The sequence below is a fragment of the Megalopta genalis genome, chromosome 1 (genome assembly GCF_051020955.1).
Source record: "Megalopta genalis isolate 19385.01 chromosome 1, iyMegGena1_principal, whole genome shotgun sequence".
NCBI lineage: Eukaryota > Metazoa > Arthropoda > Insecta > Hymenoptera > Halictidae > Megalopta > Megalopta genalis.
In genome coordinates this window covers 2176691-2197538 of record NC_135013.1, presented here as the reverse complement: position 1 = coordinate 2197538, position 20848 = coordinate 2176691, and the positions used below count along the sequence as shown (strand labels likewise).

Genomic DNA, 20848 nt, shown 5'->3' with positions numbered 1-20848 from the left:
ATTGATTTTTCGCTCGTTTCTATTCTGAATCGTTAGCGAGAATGCCAACGTTAAAACCTTGCTCGCGGACAAGTACCACTAAATCCAATTGTTCCATTAATTTTATGGATCGAATGAATTGTCCGCTGATTGGAGGATACTGTAGCTGGAAATTAGCTCGAATTACACGCGATTTTCGTTGACTCGGCACGAGGGGGAACGATTTTCGAGTCGAGCGATCCCAAACACGCCCGGCATTTATTAGAAATCATTCGCACGTCGCCGCGAATTGCAGCTCGTTAGCTGCGGTTGCACTCCAGATACGCCGCGGCACTTGCACCGAAACGCAACACTTGTAACGACGATGCGGACTCTTTCGTCGTCGACGGATCGCCTGCGAAACCGTTCCCGCGTTTACCGGCGCCGTTCGTTTCTACTTCGACGGTGCACCGTTTAATTGTTTTTATCGAAACACGTCGCTTCCATTTAAAAAGCGGAAAAAGACAGTTCTAAAAAATATCTCCATAATCCATAATTATTCGCTAGTAGTCACTTAAATACAGGGTGTCCCAAAAACGTCTCGCAATAAGCATATTCCTCCGATCATTTGAAGCAGCTTCTTCCTTTACAAAAATTTTCTCCGAGGCATCGTTAACGAGTTATTAACGAAAAACAGTGACCAATGAGAATCGAGTACGGCTGACGCGAGGCGGCTCAGCCAACCAGCGTACGAAGCCCAGTTCCGCTCATTGGCTCAGTCGCCTCGCGCTAGCCGAGCTCGCCTCTCATTGGTCACTGTTTTTCGTTAATAACTCGTTAACGGTGCCTCGGAGAAAATTTTTGTAAAGGTAAAAGTTGCTTCAAATGACTCGAGGAACCTGCCACTTTCGGATTGCGAGACATTTTTGGGACACCCTGTATATGGCTTATTATTCACTACGATCTTTTTTACCGTTTGTTCATTTTGAACACGGCAACATAGCTTCGAAGTAGCCCATCGCCAAATCGTCCTAAATTTATATCATCATTTGTAATTATTTTGTTGTTCGAAAATAAAAATTTTTTACAGAATTTAACGTACCTAGTATGTACTGAAATTATGTCACACTTTTTCATCTCTCGCATTTTTTGAGTTATGTTCAATTGAATATGTTGAATTTTTATAAATTTTTAAATATATAATTTTAGTTGTCATATGTTTTTTCCCGCCTTTTGTACGGAAACCGACAACCATGCGTCGCCTCTAAACGAGCAGTTTTCAGATGCATTTGCTCGACCGTTGCATCTCCGATAAATTATGCTTCTCATTTTTCATCGGTTAATAGCGAGACAATGAAAGCGACAGCTAATGTTTCTTGTATAAACTCTCGCAATTGTGGATGAAAACGAATCTTTCAGCCGTGAAACGATCTAGTCGATTAAAATGCATTTATACGCGGAATTCATGTAGTAGTTCATTGAATTTGTATTAGCTTGGTTCATTAAAGATTCTGCCATTTATACAATACATCCGATTTACACAATAGACGTTGATTGAAACAGAAGTTAATATTGAAAGAGAGAAAGAGAGAGAGAGTGAGAGAGAGAGAGAATCTACTATTTATGTACCGCGTACAGAATTATTTAGAACGTGAGACTATTGATAAGAGAGATTATTGATAATGTAAATAAAAAGAAAGAGATTTTATCAAAGAGTTTTGTAATTTATTTTGTTGCTCTTTGTTACTCTCTTTATTAATATTAAATTCGTTGGAATTTAATGGATATTTTTTTATTAGTCTCTCTCGAATCTTCATCATCTAAAAGATTTCTAATTTATATTGTTGCTCTCTTTACTAACCTTACATCTGTTGGAATTTAATGAAAAATTCTTTGCCAGTCCCTCTTTAATTCTTTTCATCGGAAAAGTTTCTAATTTATTTTGTTGCTACTTGTTACTCTCTCTATTAATATTAAATTTGTTCGAATTCAATGAATATTTTTGTTATTACTCTCTCTTTAATCTTTAACATCTAAAGATTTCTAATTCATATTGTTGATCCCTTTATCGATCTTACATTTGTTGGAATTTTCCATCGATGAGATTTCTAACCTACTTTGTTGCTCTCCGCCGCTCTCTTTATCGATCTTAAAATTTGTAGGCATTCAATGAGAACTCCTTTATTAACCTTCAAATACTTACGCTTATCTGGCCAGGTCCAACGATGCAGATGTGCTGCGACGAGGAAGTCCTAATCCTGCAACCATAAGGGATCGCTGTTATTGCGAATATCAACGAACGAGCGTTCGCGTTCGAAGTTTCTAGTTGTTGTCTGGCCGTTCGTAATACGCGTGTCCCGCGTTAGCACCGAATCGGATTTCTAACTGGACCGACAGCGAGGCAAAACAGTGAATGTAGTCGTCCTTCTGGCGAACACGAAAACGCAGTGCGTCACGCGCATTTAACGTTTCCAATACCGTTCCCTCGGCGCCGCGTGAACTCGGCCGACACAGGACAATTACCTTTCTTTCCCCTCGACTACATCGAAGCTTTAAGAACTCGAGAACACTCTGGACCAGGGTTACCAGAAAAAAGTCCGTGTTTCCTCGAGCTGGAGGAGTGGGGGAAGGTGGCAGCGCGGCGCACCGCGGCGGGAGCACGCATATGCGGCTGCACTCCCGCCGTACTGCCTCCCCCCACTCCTCCCAGTCGAGGAAACAAGGGACTTTTTCTGACAACGCTGCTCCCTTGACTCATACGCGATTGCGCTATCGTTAATTAATTTTCACCTTGACGGAAGTTCCTTTTTCTGTGACCACGATAGAACCGTGAATTCAACCGTGCGAGTCGAAAGCGATTAAATCGCGATCGAGTGACGATGGTAACGAAAATAGTTAACGGCAGATTTACGGGGCGATAAAAGCTGCCGTTTTCTATTAGTTCGTAACGGTAACAATGTAACGTTTATTCCGATTTTGAACGAGTGTTGCTTATAATATTTGCGATTGCGATATTTGTTGCGAGTAATAAATATAATTAATAAATACGCGAACGAATAAACGTGTGTATTTACGATAACATGAACGTCGGAAATTAACGAATTGGTCACTCGGTATTTTCACGGGTTCCGTGAACCTAGTGTTAAATCTCGTGATGGCGAGTGCTCGATCAATTTCAAAAATTTAATTCCGAAAATTCCCAGCAATAAACGGAAACGAATGAAATCTGAGTAATTCGATTAAACGATTTGATTAAGCAATTTGCACGGGTAATTCGATTAAGTGATTTTATTGTGTAATTCGATTAAGTAATTGGATTAAATAATTCGATCAAGTAATCTGATTAAGTAATTTAATTAAATAATTTTATTAACGAAACTGAAAGTGTAAAGTACAAATTTATCGCATTTCAACCCATATTGCGATAAAAATGTAATAGTAAAAAATAATAAAAAAAAGTAGCAAAAAATTAGTGCCAAAATTGATGCGCGCGAATTAAAATTAACGTAACCTTGCTTTCATTGAAGAGTTCGGTTAATAGTTACAATAATTAAGACTACGAATTTGATGTATTTACAGTAAATAATAAACGAAATGCAAGTCAGCGAAGTTATGATTTGAAAGTACCGTTTCGCGTACACGATACGAAGACTTCCGTTTTCTCTGGTCAACGAGGAAAAAGCGATTATGTTGCACAAATATCCGCAGCCTATTAAAATAATCATTGATCGATCTATAATGACTCCACTGAGTCGCTTAATCAGTTACCTGTGTTTGATGAGTATACTCGTCATCGCTCAATTCTCGCGACACACACAGTGTGTCCCAAAAATGTCTCGCAATCTGAAAATATTGGATTCCTGAGATCATTTGAAGTGACTTCTTCCTTGGCGAAAATCCAAACGGCGGCTTTGTTTACGAGATATTAACGGAAAACGCTCGACCAATGAGAGGCGAGCTCGGCTGGCGCGAGTCCCAGTTGCGCTGTTTGGCTCGGCTGACGCGAGGCGGCCGAGCCAATCAGCGGAGTCGGGCTTCGACCGCTCATTGGCTCGGCCGTCTCGCGCGAGCCGAGCTCGTCGCTTCGTGGTCAGTGTTTCTTGTTGATAACTCGTAAACAAAGCCGTGGATTACGTTTTCGCTAAGGAAAAAAGCGGCGCCGCAGCTGACTGGTTAAGAGAAGTATTGCAGTTTCGCGACGACGAACGGGCAATTAGAATTTCAGTGGTCTAAACGAGCGAAGATTAATATACACGCGTGCGAGCTTGGCTGCAGCCGGGAAAGGAAATTGGATATCGTGAGTCTAATTATTGGCTGCTTCTCCAGCAACAACGAACGACGCCATCTACGTAGCCCGAAATTAACGGGAGCCTCGCGTAAATCACACGAAGAGGCTCGGCAATTACGAGTTAAACGATGCCTCGGCGAGCCGAGCCACGCGGCCCCGCGCGCGATTTTCTTTTATTAAAGAACAGCATCGATGTTTACCGCCTGGGACAAATGGGATGAAAGTTGTTACAAGTGAAAATAGTTTATTAATGGTTTTGTCGGGCATGAAGCGCCTTCGGCCGCGAAACATTAATCTCGAATTACCGGCACAGCCGGTGGCTCGGTTCTTCTCGTTTCAATTAGAAAATTCCTGCCGATCCGCGCACCGGAAAATTATGAAAGCTGCTGGTGCCACGGACAGTCTCCGGATCCGCGTCCACCGACACGTTTCTTTCCCTTCCTCTTTCTTCTTCTTCGACGACGACGATCGTCGTCGCTTCGCGCCGGTTTTGCTCGGCCAGAAAACAGTTGGGCCTCGCTTAAATAGCCCGTGCTAACTGAATCGTGGCTAACCGCTTGCCGCGAGTATCTCGGTTTCTTGTGTTGCCTAGTGATCGGCCGGCACCTGGTCCACGGCCCCGTCTCTTTCCGCCTCCTTTCTCGTAAAACCGAACGTCCCGTCGTCGCCCCAAATTCAACGTTCGATCCTCTCATCGATGAATACGCTGCTCGAACGAATTACAGTGAATTTTCTGTAATTGATTGTACACAAAAATGGACAATTTGGGAAGAGGAGGTACGATTGTTTTTATAGTTACCGATTGTCAGTATGGTCATATTATATTGACAATATACATGACATATATATTATTATATTGACAATATATATGACATATATATTATTATATGTATTGACAATATATATGACATATATAATATTATATTGACAATATATATGACATATATAATATTATATTGACAATATATATGACATATATATTATAATATTGACAATATATATGGCATATATATTATTATATTGACAATATAATGATTTTATATATTATACAATCTAAGCGTCAATTAGTTTACTGTGCATCGTAGGAAAATTTTGGAAGAAAAGTAAGCCAACTTCGACCGACGACAACTCCGCGAAAAATCATCGCATCGCGACGATCTCTCTTTCAAATTAAAGCTTGGAACCTCTACTTTGAGGTAAAGTTTCTCGATTTCAAGTTCGACGCACTCTCGCCACACCGTGACTCTTTAAATGCGCGACCATGTTCGAAAACGATATAGCAATTTTCGTATCGAAAATTGCGAAGTTTGACGAAATGCACGGACTGCCTACAATTTTTCTCCGGGATGCCGTTCGCGTCGGAACGAACCTCGATCCTTCCCCTTCAATCTGAGAGAAAAGAAACCGGGCTGCGATTTTTTTTCGCGAAGTTACAGCACTTCGAATTAACCCTCCGTCCGAGGTCCTTCGGTCCGCATGTTTCGCACCGATCATAACGTACTGAAATTAATTCGTCTGAAATCGATCGCGTTAATTCGGACCATCGTTTGTCCGAATCGGCCGTTCCGCCCAAGAAATATCAATGGAACAAACGCCGATGCAAATCCGCGCACTTTCCTGGCCCGATTTATGGGAGCGGAAACGAAATATCGCGATGAATGATTTCTGGCTAAATAGGGGAAGAAAAGTGGAATACGCCGTAAACACGTAATTAAAAGTTTCTGTTTTATCGTGTTTCGCTCGGAGGCGTCCGGAGGAGGAGGATGAGGTTGTACGAAAAATTGTTAATTGGCCGCGATAATGATAAGGAGAAGGATCTCGGAAGTGGAACGGGCCGGAGGAGCGATTCTCGCGGAGATTTTTCGTTTCGCTTATTTTTATTAAAATCACGGAAATAATAATCACGGCGAGATTCTCGACGACAGGCAACACGATCGGAATGATATCTCGGATTAATCGGTTTCGTTGAAATGTATCTTCCTCCCGGAATATTCATAGAGCGCAATTACTAGACTGTGAAACTTCCTACGTAAATTCTAATTTTCACGAATTCATGTATAGAAATTTGAAGGAGAAGATTTCTTTCACCGGTCGGAGAATTCGTTGCTGCGAACGCAGAAGTTATTATAATTGCATCACGTATTCGCCGTAAATGCATAAAATCTGCAATTAATATGTCTGAATAAATAAATAAATAATCGGTATAAAAATACCGAATAAATAATAAATTGGTATATAAATTCGAATAAACGATAAAGTAATAAATTGGTGTAAAAGTAAATATTGGAATAAATAGTGAATTGGTGCAAAAATAAATATTAGAATAAATAATAAATTGGTGTAAAAATAAATATTGAAATAAACAATACATTATCGTAAAAACAAATAAATAATAAATTTGTATAAAAATTCGAATAAATAAGAAACTGGTGTAAAAATAAATATTAGAATAAATAATATATTGATGTAAAAATAAACATTGGAATAAATAATAAACTGGTATAAAAATAAATACTAGAATAAATAATAAATTGGTATAAAAATTCGAATAAATAATAAATTGCTATAAATATCGGAATAAGTAACAAATTTGTATAAAAATGGTAATAAATAATAAATTGCTATTCAACTCCCCCGTGCGTTGCAATTTATATAAAAAAAAATATGCATTTCCCACAAAGATCCGCGACCTAGTTCTCACTTTAATCGTCTAACAATATTCCCCGGTTCTTTCCAGATCGTGCGGAAGTGTTTGTCTCCGACGACACCGATCTACTGTTTGATCCTGTGGGTCGTGCTCGGCACGGTCCAAGCCGAACGATGGTCGCGACAGGTCTCGAACAGCGAATGGATCCCGTTGCCGGATCCAAGGACGACCCAGACTCAGGTAGAGCATAGCAATCCAGATTCGGGGCTGGTGGCGAGCGGCACATCGCAATTGCCGCAAGTCCCGCAATTATCCTTGCCACCGGCGCTCCAGCAACAGTACCAGGACCAGCTTCTGCAGCTACAAAAGACACAGGAGAATATACAGAAGCTGCTGCTACTGCAACAGCAGCTGAGAGCTCAGCAGCAACTTCTTCAGGTATTTTATCGCAGCGATCGACGCGGCAAGAGCAACTTGGATTGGTTAAAAAAAATTTCGCTTTGGCGAAATTCTAGTTTACAGAAATTTATAATAATAATTATATAATAATATAATAAATTAAATAATAATTATATAATATAATATAATATAATATATTATATAATGTAAATATTTTCGTAATGTACGGAATTATCACCGATCAGACGATTACGACGATTGATAATTAATATCGTTGAAACGATTGATTAAGACGAGTATTTATTGTGTAGTTACATATACCAAAATTATTTTATATTCCAAAATTACGTTACTTCCGGGAAATTAGGGATTCCCGAGGTCATTTGAAGCAACTTTTTCCTTTACAAAATTTTTCTCCGAGGCATCGTTAACGAGTTATCAACGAAAAACAGTGTGACCAATGAAAGCCAAGCTCGACTGGCGCGAGGCGGTCCAGTCAATCAGCGCACAGAGCTCAGCTCCACCGATTGGCTCGGCGGGCTCGCGCCGGCCGAGCTCGCCTCTCATTGGTCACTGTTTTTCGCTAATAACTCGTAAACGAAGCCTCGGATCGCATTCGCGGAAAGAAAAAAGTTGCTTGAAATGACCTCGGGAAACCCCTCATTTCTCGGAAGTATCATAATTCTGAGACATCTCGTATATACATTTTTCCTTTTTCTAAATAATACATTTCTAATCCGGAGACCCAGCAATTGGTACGGGCACAGAAATTAGGACATCTAGCGTGTCAAATTCAATTCTATTCGATAGCACTATCATCGCAATTGTCCGGTGAAACCCTAATCCTTCGTTAAGCGTTGCAAACGTTACAGAGAAGTTTTTGTTCCAGCAGTCCCAAACGTTCTTGCCGAGCGGATTCGGGAACGCGGAGGAGGAGAAACGGTTGCAGCAAAGTGGATTAGGGCATCAGCAAACGGACTTAGCCCCGGAGGATCTCGTGCCTCCGTTACCGGCTACGGAAGCGTTGCCCCCGGTATTTCCGGCACAGAGCTTCCTTCCGGCTCAGCGAACCCGGGCTCATCCGCCGGCGAAACATGACAACACGAACGTTCCGCAAGAATTCACGGACTTGCCCGGTCAGAGTTTCAAGCTGCAACAGGGCCACAATATCGGGGACGCCGATGAGGTTCGCGAGAGCCAGCGGCCCGGCGGCAAACACTTGAAGGAGCAGGCAGCTCTGATGGGACAGGCGCCGACCGGCCAGGACGAGGAGGAAGAGGTTCGTTCGCGATGAACAATTCGCATAGATTATAATCTATTAATTCTATAATTTATTCTATTCTATAATTTATTATAAGTCGACGATAATAATAACCCTTGCACTGTTCGTTATAATCTATTAATTCTATAATTTATTCTATTCTATAATTTATTAAAAGTCCACGATAATAATAATATGCACTGCGATTTACAGTAATTTCTCTTACAGAAATGTTCGGAGGTCGGAATTGAAACCGGCAGATCCGAAAATACCAAGTCCCAATTCTTCGGGCCCCGCGGCTCGTTTTTATAGAAGTTCCTTTATGCATGTTCAACGAGGTAGTCGCATTCTATTGAACGTCCTCATTATCAAGTCTGTAAAGAATTGAAGTTAACGCGCCTATTGAACTATATATCTACCATATTTACCCCTTTATCGGAGAAAATATTATGAAAATAAACTCTCTAGATTCCAAAGAAAAGTATCACGCAATTCGAAATTCTACACTAATACAAATACATCGGCGATCGGAGCTCGAAGCAACAACGTCTCCGAGGAGACAAACATAACCTAAAGAGCATGTTTCACAATAGTCCCTGCTGTTCCAGGTGCAGCTGATCTACGTGCCGGCGGAGACGTTGACGCAGCGTGGTCAGAAGCGCGGTCGCGGCCGGAAGTACCCAATGCGTCAGCAGCAGTCGCACCACCAGCACCACCACCACCACCAACAGCAACAACAGCAACAGCACCGTGAAAATCCTGGCGTCGAGTCGAGCAACCAGGACGCGCTGACGCGTCAGATCCTGCAGCAGATCCAGCAGGAACGAGAGGAGAAGACGCAGTTCCTGAACGAGGAGAGGATGAAGGAGATCGCGCGGCTGAACGAGGAGCAGAGGGCGTTGGAGCGGAAGGCCCGACTGCAGCAGGAGGCGGTGCAGCGGGAGCAGGAGCTGCAGCGGCAGCGGGACGCGGAGAAGAAGAAGAAGGAGCTGGAGAAACTGGAGGAGATGGCGAAGCAGCGGGAGCTGGAACGGATCCGGGAGGCGAGAGAGAAGCAGCGGCTGGAAGAGCTGGAGCGGCGGCGGCTGGCGGAGATGAGAGCGAAGGAGGAGAAGCGGAGGGCCGAGGAGGCCGCCCGGCAGCGGGAGACGGAGAGGCTGGCCGCGTTGGAGAGGCAGAAGGAGCTGGAGATCCAGGAGGCGCTGAAGCAGCAACGGATCCTGGAGAAGCAGCGCGAGGAGGAGGCGGTCAGGGCCGCGAGCCAGGCGCTGGCCGAGCACGCTCAGGCGCTGCCGCTGACCAGGGACCACCAGGACTTCCAGCGGCAGCAGCACCCGGACTCGGGCAAGCCGGTCAGGAGCAAGGTCCGAGGCAGGCACCGTCAGCGGAACCAGTTCCAGGAGCAGCCAAGCTACAGCAGAGAGGCCACGACCACGCCGTCCCCTAATCAGCCGCCGCTCTCCGTCTACATGGGCAGCAGCCGCGCGAAGCCCAACAACGCCAGAGTGTCCGACGTGCTGAAGCTGCTGAAGGACGCGAAGACGATTGCGGTGCTGGACACGGTCGGCCCCGACACCCCCCAGGTGTTCGTCGGACCTACCAACCTGGACCCTCCGAGCGGCTACGCGAAGTTCGATCTTCCCTATCTGTCGACGATCGACCACAACAGGGTCGAGAGGAAAGTGGACAAGTTGCCGTTCTTCGTGGCTCCTCTGAGCTTCGATCCGCCGCCTGGATACTCCAAGATCCCGTTCCCGGCGCCCCACATTGGCTCCGTGGTCGTCAACACCTTGGACAACACGGACCCGAAAGACGGCGACGATCAGAACCCAAGTCCCACACCGCTGATCGAGCCGAACTCATACAGCGACGGGCTGGACGCCGGCCTCGACTCCACCACGCCCCTCTACGAACCGCAGACCACCGCCGGCTACTCCCAGGAACCGTCCAGCACCCCCAAATACGAGCAGAGCTACTCGACCACCCCGCAGCCCGGCTACTCCGGCTCCAGGTTCAGGTTCAGGCAGTACTACGGCGACAACAAGCCGGCCTCCGTGATCAGCACCGGCTACTACGAGGATCAGAGACCCGCCACCAGGAAGCACAAGTACTATGACGACGGTGCGAGGTCCACCGAGAGGCCTAGAGGCGAGACCTCCGGCGGTCAAATCGAGCAGGTTTCCTACGCGACCACGCCTAGTTTCAAGGACGTTCCGGTCGGTCCCCAGGATCCTTCCACCAAGGAGCAGGACCTGGCCGCGCAGCTGGCCCTGATCAACCAGGAGCTGGCCCAGCAGAGGGAAGCCCAGAGGTACAATGCCGCGGGACAGTATGGCCCGGACAACTCGCCGACCGGTTTGAGCAACGCCTTCGAGGGCGACGTCTCCGCCGGAGAGGTCAACGAGGTCAGGGGACCCGTGGGGCCCACTCAGTATAGCCTGCCGGCTGAGCTACCGGCGATCTCACCGCACCTACCCGGACTGGTCAACTCGTTGCTGGATAAGAACGAAGGCAGGCTACAGGCCAGCACCACTACTACTACCCCGAGCACCACCACTGCGACCAGCACCACTGAACGCACCCCTACCACCACGTACAGGCCGCGGGGGAGACCGCGGTGAGTGGTACTGTAGCTTCCGGGTACAACGGTGGGGTGGTTGCTGTTGCAATCTGTGGTTGCTTTGCTGTTTTTTGGTTTTTGGATGATGTGATTGGAGCGCCCGGATTTACTTTATTTGATTTGACACGATTTTTGTTTCCTTTTACGCGATTTTTGTTTAATTTTACACGATTTTTATTTACTTTTAACCCGATTTTTATTTACTTTTACACTGATTTTCTTTATTTTTAATACGATTTTTATTTACTTTTACACTGATTTTATTTAATTTTACACGATTTTTACTTATTTTTAACAGGATTTTTATTTATTTTTAACACGATTTTTATTTGTTTTTATACAATTTTTTATTTACTTTGACACGATTTTTATTTACTTTTGCACAATTTTTATTTACCTTTACGCGATTTTTATTTACTTTTACACAATTTTCATTTGCTTCCACAAAATATCTTTATTCACTTTTACTCGATTCATATTTATTTTTACACGATTGTTTATTCACTTATGTACGACTTTCTAACATCGACCATTAATTTCGAAACATTCTAAAACCATTTTCACATTATCAATAACAAAAATCACGACTTGTAAAACATTCACCGCCGATCCCCGATTATTTATATTATTTTGTAATTTCTTCATTTTTCAAATCGAAGCCAGCATTCCTGTTTTCGCCCGATGAATAATTTCTCGAGAAACACCCTCCGCCGCTGTTACCTCGAGTTTCGAGAGTCGTCGAACTTTCCGCTTTACGTTCCCGCGAGAATCCCGTCGCAGAATCGATCGCTTTCGAGGAGCGGGGGCGGGCAGGCGGGAGTTTGAAGAAACGACGTTATTCGGAAGAAAATGTTTCGCTTGCTTTAGGAGCCGAGTTTCCACGGTGAAACCGAGGACGACGACCCAAGCGCCGACCACGAGGATAAACGTCGACAGGAATCGGAGACCGTACAACAGGTCCAGGTCTAGATTCAGCACGACCACCGAAGCGTACCAAGAATCGTACGAGCCGACCAAATCAAGGATTCCGGAAACAACCGTGAGATATAGCACCGAGCACAGGCGGCCGACCAGCAGGACACAGAAGTTTAGGACTCGTGACAAAGCCAGCCAGCAGTCCGAGGTATTATAATTTTCCCCGACGACTTTTCACCTTTCCGCCTACGACTTTTCACCGTTTTCACTAGCGACTCGGTCCGCGACTTTTCAAACAACGGATACTGACAAGTTTTAATTAGATTTCCAATAGAAATTCTAGATTGTAATTAATTTTATATTAGGGTGAAATTGATTCTAACAGATTTTCATATGAAATTTATATTTTGTATTTTATAATATATAAAATTAAGGAGGCGATGTTAATTGTAATGAATTTTTATTATAAATTTCAATTATAACAGATTTCTAATGGAAATCTAGATTGTAATTAATTTTAAATTAGGGTGAAATTGATTCTAGTAGATTTTCATATAAAACTTATATTTTATATTTTATAATATATAAAATTAAGGAGGTGATGTTAATTGTAATGAATTTTTATTATAAATTTCAATTGTAACAGATTTCTAATGGAGATCTAGATTGTAATTAATTTTAAATTGGGGTGATATTGATTATAATAGATTTTTATGTGAAATTTATTTGTTATAAATTTTTCTTGTAGATTCCAATGATAATATAATAGATTTTTAACAGAGGTTTAAATTAATTGGTCTTGGAAAAGGGGGTGCTGTCAATTGAAATGAATTTTCATTATAAATTTCAATTATAACAGATTTCTAATAGAAATCTAGATTGTAATTAATTTTAAATACGGAGGCACAATTAATTTTAAACGTGGATATAATCGATAACAATAAATGTTCGTATAAAATTTATTTCTAATAATTTAGTATTATAAATTCAAGCGATAATATAACAGTTTTTTGAATAGAAATTTAAATCTATTAAAGGAGGAGTCTTCTCTTAAATGGGGTTGATGTCAATTAGAATGAATTTTTATTCTAAATTTGAACTGATCAATAGATCTTTAATAAAAATTTAAGTTCTGCTAGACTTTTAACATGAGTAAAAATTATAATATATTATTTACAACTCTTTTTCATCGGGGCCGGGAGAGGGTGGTTAAGAAAAACATGATGCCTCTACCATGGCAAAGACCATTTCAACCTACTAAAATTAATCTTTTGGCGTCGCTTTAACCCGCAGACCCACGTGCAGAGTCCTCAAACGCAGCAGACCTACGAAGAACCCAGTGACGCAGGCTCCCCGCCGACGGGATCCGGTTTCCTGCAGTCACCGGTTCCGGAAACGGTTGCTCACCAATTGGACGCAACATCCAGCCTGGGCGACTTCACCCCGGAGAATTATCCGCCGAGCACCGTCGGCACTACCGAGAACTATCCGACGGTGAACCATGGATCCTCGTCCTCGCTGCTCTCCGAGGACTACGCGAGGACTCAGAACTATCCGCAAACGGTCCCCGATCAGTCCCAGTATCGCGGCGGTTACGAGGAGGTCGTCGAGCCGACCGGTCTCGAGAAAACGCCGGTGAACGGGTTCAATTATCAGGCTCAGAACGGGGAGGTGCTGGATCAGGCGATCCTTCAGAGACCGAAGGACTACCAGCTGGACGGAAAAGCGGAGAACAGCGACTTCGAGCTAGCCACCACGCCGGACCCGCGGTTCAAGACCACGGAGGAGCAACGTTACTCCCCGATTTACGACGCGAACGTGCCGCAGACCCAGCCGGAGTACAGTCTGACCGGGCAGGACAACCTTCATCGATTGGAGAGCGAGAAGATCCAGACCAGCGTACTCGGCGACGACCAGAACCAAGAACCTATCTTCGTCCCGCTGCCCGAGAACAAGCAGGAGGACTATGTGCTGCCTGTTTCCTCGACAGAGCTCCCTCTGACCGAGGTGCGCTATCTTCCGTCGTATTCTTTCGAAAATTATTCATAAAAGTAAAATTGTTTACAAATTATTTGTTTTGAATTGTTAAAATTGTTTGCCATAATTTGCGAGATGGGCGGATAGGATGGCTGACACGATTTCTGTGCCAGTCGCAATTTCGATGCCCCGATTTCTGTGCCCCGCGATTCCTGAGGTTATTTGAAGCAATTTTTTCCTTTACAAAAATTTTCTACGAGGCACCGTTTACGAGTTATTAAAGAAAAACCGTGTGGCCAATGAGAGGCATGGTTGCCTGGCGCCAGGTCGAAGCCCAGCTCGCTTCCCATTGGTCAAGCGTGTTTCGTTAATAACTCGCGAACGATACCTCGGAGAAAATTTTCGTAAAGGAAAAAGTTGCTTCAAATAATCTCAGGAATTACGCGACACAGAAATCGGGACACAGAAATTGCGACTAATTTTTTTCAAATAAAGAATCGCTCCTTACCGAGTATTAACATAATTATGGGGCACCCTGTGTAATTAGATGAGATATTAAGATACCTATCATATTAAACGTTTTTACAGTTTCGTATTTGATTTATTTATTTATTTATTCAATTCATTCATTCTTGTCATAAATGCACAAAATACCGATGAACAGACCGCGGATCTTTCTGTGAAATAAAAATTCTTTGCAACAACTGCAAGATACACGATTTATTTATAGTTAACAATAATAATAATAAATTATTAATTGCAATTTATTATTAATAGTATTATTGATTATTAGTTATTATTATTTATTATATAATTAATTATATTATATTATATAATTTAATAATAAATAATAATAACTAATAATACTATTAATAATAAATTATAATCAATAATACTATTAAGAATAAATTGCAATTAATAATTTATTATTTATTATATAATTAATTAATTATATTATATAATTTAATAATAAATAATAATACCATTAATAATAAATTATAATCAATAATACTGTTATTAATAAATTATAATCAATAATACTATTAATAATAAATTATAATCAATAATACTATTAATAATAAATTGCAATTAATAACACTGTTAATAATAAGTTATAATTAATAATATTTTTTTAAAATAGATTATAATAAATAATTTTTTTCTCAATAATTTGAACGAGTTCGTTGTAGATTACAACAGAGACCACTACGACAAGCACGACGCCGGTGGTGATCCGTCAACGGGTCCGTGGACGAGTCGGCAGCCGTTCGAATCAGGAGCCGTCGGTTCAGACGCGTAACAGAGGCACGCAGGACGAATACGTGCGTTTCAACGTCGTCAATCAAGACTCCGGTCGAACGTCCCCGGGTCGACAGCGGGCCAGATCCAGAACACGTAATCAGAGCCACGGATCTCAGGTGCAGACCGACGGGAACGAGTACATCAAGATCCACGCGGTGCAGCAGCAAAGGCAAGTCGCCACGGCGACCACCACGCCGCCGACAACCACCACCGTCGAGAGCCAGCCGGAGGAGGACATCGACTACGGATTTATAAGGCCGCCGAATTTCCGGCCGGTGCATCCGGTTGATAACAGGTTCCAAGCACCTGTTACCTACCGGCCGCAGATCTCGGAGGTCAGTTCGCCGGAGTTACCGAAACAAGCGTTAACACCCCCGGCCGTTGTTCGAGCGTGACTTGCCCCTCGGTGCGACGCCAATGCGCCGATTCAGTGGTCGGCGCAGCGGAAGCACGTAAATCGGCTAGCGCAAACTTATCGGCAGAAGTTTAGAAAATTTGTATACTGCTTTAAAAAATCGTAGCCGAATTCAATTTTTTTTAAATTAAAGGGGTAGAATCGAATTTTATTTCAGTGCAAACGGCGTCCCGGAAAAAAATTTAACAAAGTCCGTGCGATTTGTTAAACTTTGTAATTTTCAGTGTGACAAACACTGCAATTTTTAATACGATAAACGTGGCTTTGTATTTAAAGGGTTACAGTGGCGACGGTGCGTCGAACTTAAAATCGAGAAAGAGTGTCTTTAAGTAAAAGTTTCGAGCATTAATTTAAAAGAAAGGTCATCATTCTACGATGATTATTCGCGAAGTTATCGTCGGTCAAAGTTGGACTACTTTTCGTCCAAAATTTGTCTACGATAAATAATCGTTTCTTTGTTTCTTTGATTATTTTGCTGCGTTGAAACTGATGCAATAGTATTAGCAAAGTATTTTTACTGTTTTGTATTCGATCTACTAATTTTTGTCGGAAATATCGTAAAATCCGCGGTCTATCTTTCAACGATAACGTTGAAAAAATATTATAACGTGCTGGAATCGATTATAGCATAGACTTTTGCACGAAAAGTAGGTCAAGTGTGACCGACGATAACTCCGCGAAAAATCATCGTAGGATGATGATTTTTCTTTTAAATTAAACCTTGAAACCTCTACTTTAAGACACTGTTTCCCGATTTTAAGATTGACACGCCCTCGTCACTGTAACCATTTAAATGTGAGGCCATATTTATGGTATGGAAAATTGCCATGCTTGTCACATTGAAAATTGCGAAGTTCGACGAAACGCGCGGACCTCGTAAAATTTTCTTCCTGGACGCCGTTTATACTGAAATAAAATTCGATTCTTCCCCTTTAATTTAAAAAAAAGCGAACCCGGCTATGATTTTTTTTCGTAAAGTTACAGCACTTTGAAGCGACCCATTTCCACAGCATTTTATATACATGAAATATGCAGAATATGCATCTTCTGTACAGCACTATTGCAAAGAATATGACTATGCAAAGACATGCAAACTATGCAACAAAAAAGAAATATAATCTTTCGTCTCCCTTATAAATAATCGTTTATCTCCTCCAATGACGAAACACGTTTTGGTCAGTTTTATTTGTTTTTGGTTCATTTCTCGAAAACGTGAAATAATAGTTACAAAATATTCAATAAAACACAGTTTTGCCCTTTCATGGGCACGATATGAATGTTCAAAAAGTTGGAATATTCGCTTACCATAATTTTATCATCTAATAATATGCTGTTATTCGCATTCCTGTTACTTTTAATTTTTCACCCCCCAAAATTAGGAGTGGTAGGACCTATATACAGGATGTCCCAAAAATGTCTCGCAATCCGGAAATGGGATATTCCTGAGATGATTTGAAGCATCTTTTTCCTTAGCGAAAATGCGATCCGCGGCTTCGTTTATGAGTTATTAACGAAAAATGTTGACCAATCGGAGAGCGAGAATGCGGTTGACACTCCGCCCTTGCGGCCAATACCGCGTCGTGCCGGCCGTCCGACGCAGCGACAGTGGTCGCGAGCGTGGGGCGTCAGCCGCACTCGCCCTCTCATTGGTCACTGCATTTTCATTAATAACTCGTAAACGAAGCCTCCGAGAAAATTTTCGTAAAGGAAAAAGTTGCTTCAAATGACTTTAGGAATCTCCCATACTCGGAATATTTGAGCCTGGCGTTCATATGCGCACTAAAAGTTCCCAAAGTAAGTAATAAAAAAGTAACTTAGTTCGCAGTGCCTATGAAAGGGTTAAAAAAACAGGAAAATATCGTAGCATCGTGTTTGAGATCGTCTGTTCGATAAAATTGCCAGGTGCCGCAGCAGTCCCTGCTGGCGAACGACGAGACCGCGGTGGAATCGAGCCCGCCGCAGGCGCAATTGCTGAAAACCCGTCAGAAATACCAGTCGGCGCCGAATCGTCGGCTGCCGGGCAGGCCGACGACTTTGCCGCCGCCGACGACGACGACGACGACGACGCCGATCCACGAGGTCGCCACCACCACGGAAAGGATACCTGTTGCGACGGTGTTGCCGGAGGAATCCGTGTACGCGGCGAAGCCGAAAACGCGGCCCGACGACACGAGACAGACGAGGGTCAGAGGTCGGGCACGCCGGCCCGGAAAGAAACGAGTGTCGACAACCAGTACGACCGAGTCGCTCCTGGAGTCCCACAACGAGCTGCCGCTGGACGAGAATTATCCACGCGTGAGGACCCAGTCGACTACCACCGAGCACCAAGCCACCCTCTACGAGGACAATTACGACGGCGCCCCGCAGTTCCCGCAGAATCGCGAGCCCGGCCAACAGTTCTACGAGACGTCGAGCGAGAACGTGAGAATTATTTGAAATTTAATTTATTATTTTATTAATTTTATTATTGACTTTATTGTTAATTTGATTATTAATTTTATTACTAATTTTATTATTAATTTTATTACTAATTTTATTACTAAATTTATTATTAATTTTATTAATTCTATTGTTAATCGTATTATTAATTTTAATTTAATTATTATTTGAAATTTAAAAGTAATCGCGAATTTTTAACGATTTATTATATAGAAGCAATAATATAATAATAATTTGAAATTTCAAACGTATTCGCGAATTTTTGACGATTTATTAAATAGGAACAATAATATAATTATTATTTGAAATTTAAAACGTAGTCGCGAATTTTTAACAATTTATTAAATTGAAATAATAATATAAAAATTATTTGAAATTTAGAACTTATTCGTGAATTTTTAACGATTTGTTAAATATAAATTATAATATAAAAATTATTTGAAACTTAGAACCCCATTCGCAAATTTTTAACGTTTTATTAAATATAATAGAACACGATGGCATAAAAATTACGGTAGTCTCAACGAATTAAAATGATACAAGGAATAAATGAAACGTCTATCCGGCACTAATTTCTAGCGATTATTAACGCGAGAGATTTTTAATTCGCATAAAGATCCGCAGTCTACTTACCAGCCTTAGTCCGATTGCGCCAGCAATTCAATTTGATTTAATAGCCGAAGATCGAACGGTTCAAGCGAATGGTTTAAATACACCGGGTCAATAATAGAAACTGGAACACTGAAAAACCGCATAGATTAGAAAAGAGTGTTTGGATCTCGGAGAAGGAGCTGGTTAGAAATTCGAGAGCGAACGGCGTGGCGGCACCGCCGACCTGGTTTCTGTTTTGTTTTATCGATTTCGGCATGCGAACTTCGTTACGTGGTCGCGGGGCGTGAATAATGCCGGAGATAATGAGTTTCGCGTAAGCCGCGATATGGGAACGTAAAGAGATCTCGGTAACCATGCTTTGCTTCTTTTCTCGTTGATCTACAAATGGAATCGACAATCTCGCGTCGCGCAACGGATTACGTAGCTATTTGCCACTAATTCGCTGATATGTTAATATAATGAGGATATTTCTAAATATTAAAAAACAGGTATTGTTGTTATTATTATTATTATTTGCGTTATGTGTATAAGTATTAAAAATACATGTAAAAGAATCTGAGAACGATCGAAAACAACTTAAGGATCATGGAAAACTATGCGAAACTATTAAAAAGTATTAAAAAGTATTAAAAGTATTAGAAAGTATTAAGAAGAATTAAAAAGTATTAAAGAGTATTAAGAAGTATTAAGAGGTATTAGAAAGTATAAAAAAGTATTAGAAAGTATTAATAAGTATTAAAAAGTATTAAATAGTATTTAAAAAGTATAAGAGGGTATTAAATAGTATTTAAAAAAATATTAAAGAGTATTAAAAAGTATCAAGTGGTATTAGGAAGTATTAAATAATATTGAAAAGTATTAGAAAGTTTTAGAAAGTGTTAAAGACTATTAAAAAGTATTACAAGCTATTAAAAAGTATTAAGAAGTATCAACAAGTATTACAAGCTATTAAAAAGTATTAAGAAGTATCAAAAAGTATTAAACAGTATATAAAAAAGTATTAAGAAGTATCAAAAAGTATTAAACAGTACTTAAAAATGTATAAAAAAGTATATTAAGCGTCCCTCCACCGCGAGCACAACCGTGCAAATCTTCGTACGTCCACGGTCGTCTTAAACTACAGGATCGTTACGTTCGTTTCAGTACCCGTCGGAGTTCATCCTGAACTTCGGCAATTACCAGGAGCAGCGGTCTCAGAGGGACGAGTACGATCAAACGCAGCTGGCCAGCAGCTCGCCGGAAAAGTACGGGGTGCAAAGCGAGCAGAGCGAGCCGGCTAGCAAGGATGGATCGGACGATTCGAGCCCGACGACGGTCGACATTTACGGAGCGGAGAGCCAGTGGTCCACGAAATTGACGAGGACCTCCTTCCAGCCTAGCTTCGCGGTGAACCAGGTGAACCAGGGAGCAGGGGGGAGGCCGAGGGAGCAGTGGCGGCTGCGCGGCGGCGGCGGCGCCTCGAAGGAAGCGAACGCTCCCGAGATAATTACCGCCGGGCCGGAACTCTCCTCCGTGACGTTGCTCGTTTCCTCGGACGACAAAAGGAGCCCAGAAGACGGCATCGGGATCGACGAGGAGGAGTCGATGCTGATCGGCACCACGGTGTTCGGCAGGAAGACCGGCGCGCCGGATCACACCGAGAAGATGAACGACAGTCAGGCCGTCACCGGCTCGCCGATCTCGCCGAGCAGAAAGAGGATCGTCGGCGAGCCGGATTCTTGGCTGATGGACAGGCTCGAGCATTCTGCGGACCAACGGGCCGCCATCGATATCGAGAAGACCCGGAAGAAGAGCTCCGACGCGCCCGCCATTAAGAAGGTGAGACCGTCCGATCGATCGTAGGATTGAAACTGGCATTCCTGAGGCGATTTGAAGCAACTTTTTCCTTTACAAACATTTTCTCCGAGGCTTCGTTTACGAGTTATTAACGAAAAAGCAGTGACCAGTGAGAGAGCGAGTGCGGCCGACGCTCCGCCCTCGCGACCTCGGCCGGCTGGCGCGACGCGGTACTGGCC

General features: G+C 42.5%; 2 protein-coding genes across 11 annotated transcripts in view; one reads left to right on the top strand and one right to left on the bottom strand.

The window, feature by feature from the left end:
* The window catches only part of LOC117221546 (uncharacterized), a 182147-nt gene that overhangs the window by 87148 nt on the left and 74151 nt on the right, over positions 1-20848 (bottom strand). For 7 of the 9 annotated variants that reach the window (XR_013032685.1, XR_013032691.1, XR_004490528.2 and 4 more), the window contains exon 2: positions 2162-2216. Coding sequence is in view for 4 of the 9 variants with exons in the window: in XM_076518692.1 (XP_076374807.1) it covers positions 2162-2216 (55 nt within the window). In the remaining 5 variants the exon portion in view is untranslated. Of the gene's footprint in view, positions 1-2161; positions 2217-2481; positions 2552-20848 lie in introns of those variants that run through there. The other 2 variants (XR_013032686.1, XR_013032687.1) reach the window with 1 other exon arrangement.
* Positions 1-20848, top strand: part of LOC117221544 (uncharacterized) — a 49307-nt gene that overhangs the window by 23577 nt on the left and 4882 nt on the right. The window contains exons 2-9 of one of the 2 annotated variants that reach the window (XM_033472582.2): positions 6984-7331; positions 8185-8571; positions 9162-11170; positions 12041-12296; positions 13382-14095; positions 15256-15702; positions 17685-18203; positions 19977-20651. In XM_033472582.2, the coding sequence (XP_033328473.2) occupies positions 6984-7331; positions 8185-8571; positions 9162-11170; positions 12041-12296; positions 13382-14095; positions 15256-15702; positions 17685-18203; positions 19977-20651 (5355 nt within the window). Of the gene's footprint in view, positions 1-6983; positions 7332-8181; positions 8572-9161; positions 11171-12040; positions 12297-13381; positions 14096-15255; positions 15703-17684; positions 18204-19976; positions 20652-20848 lie in introns of both variants that reach the window. The other variant, XM_076518594.1, reaches the window with a different exon arrangement.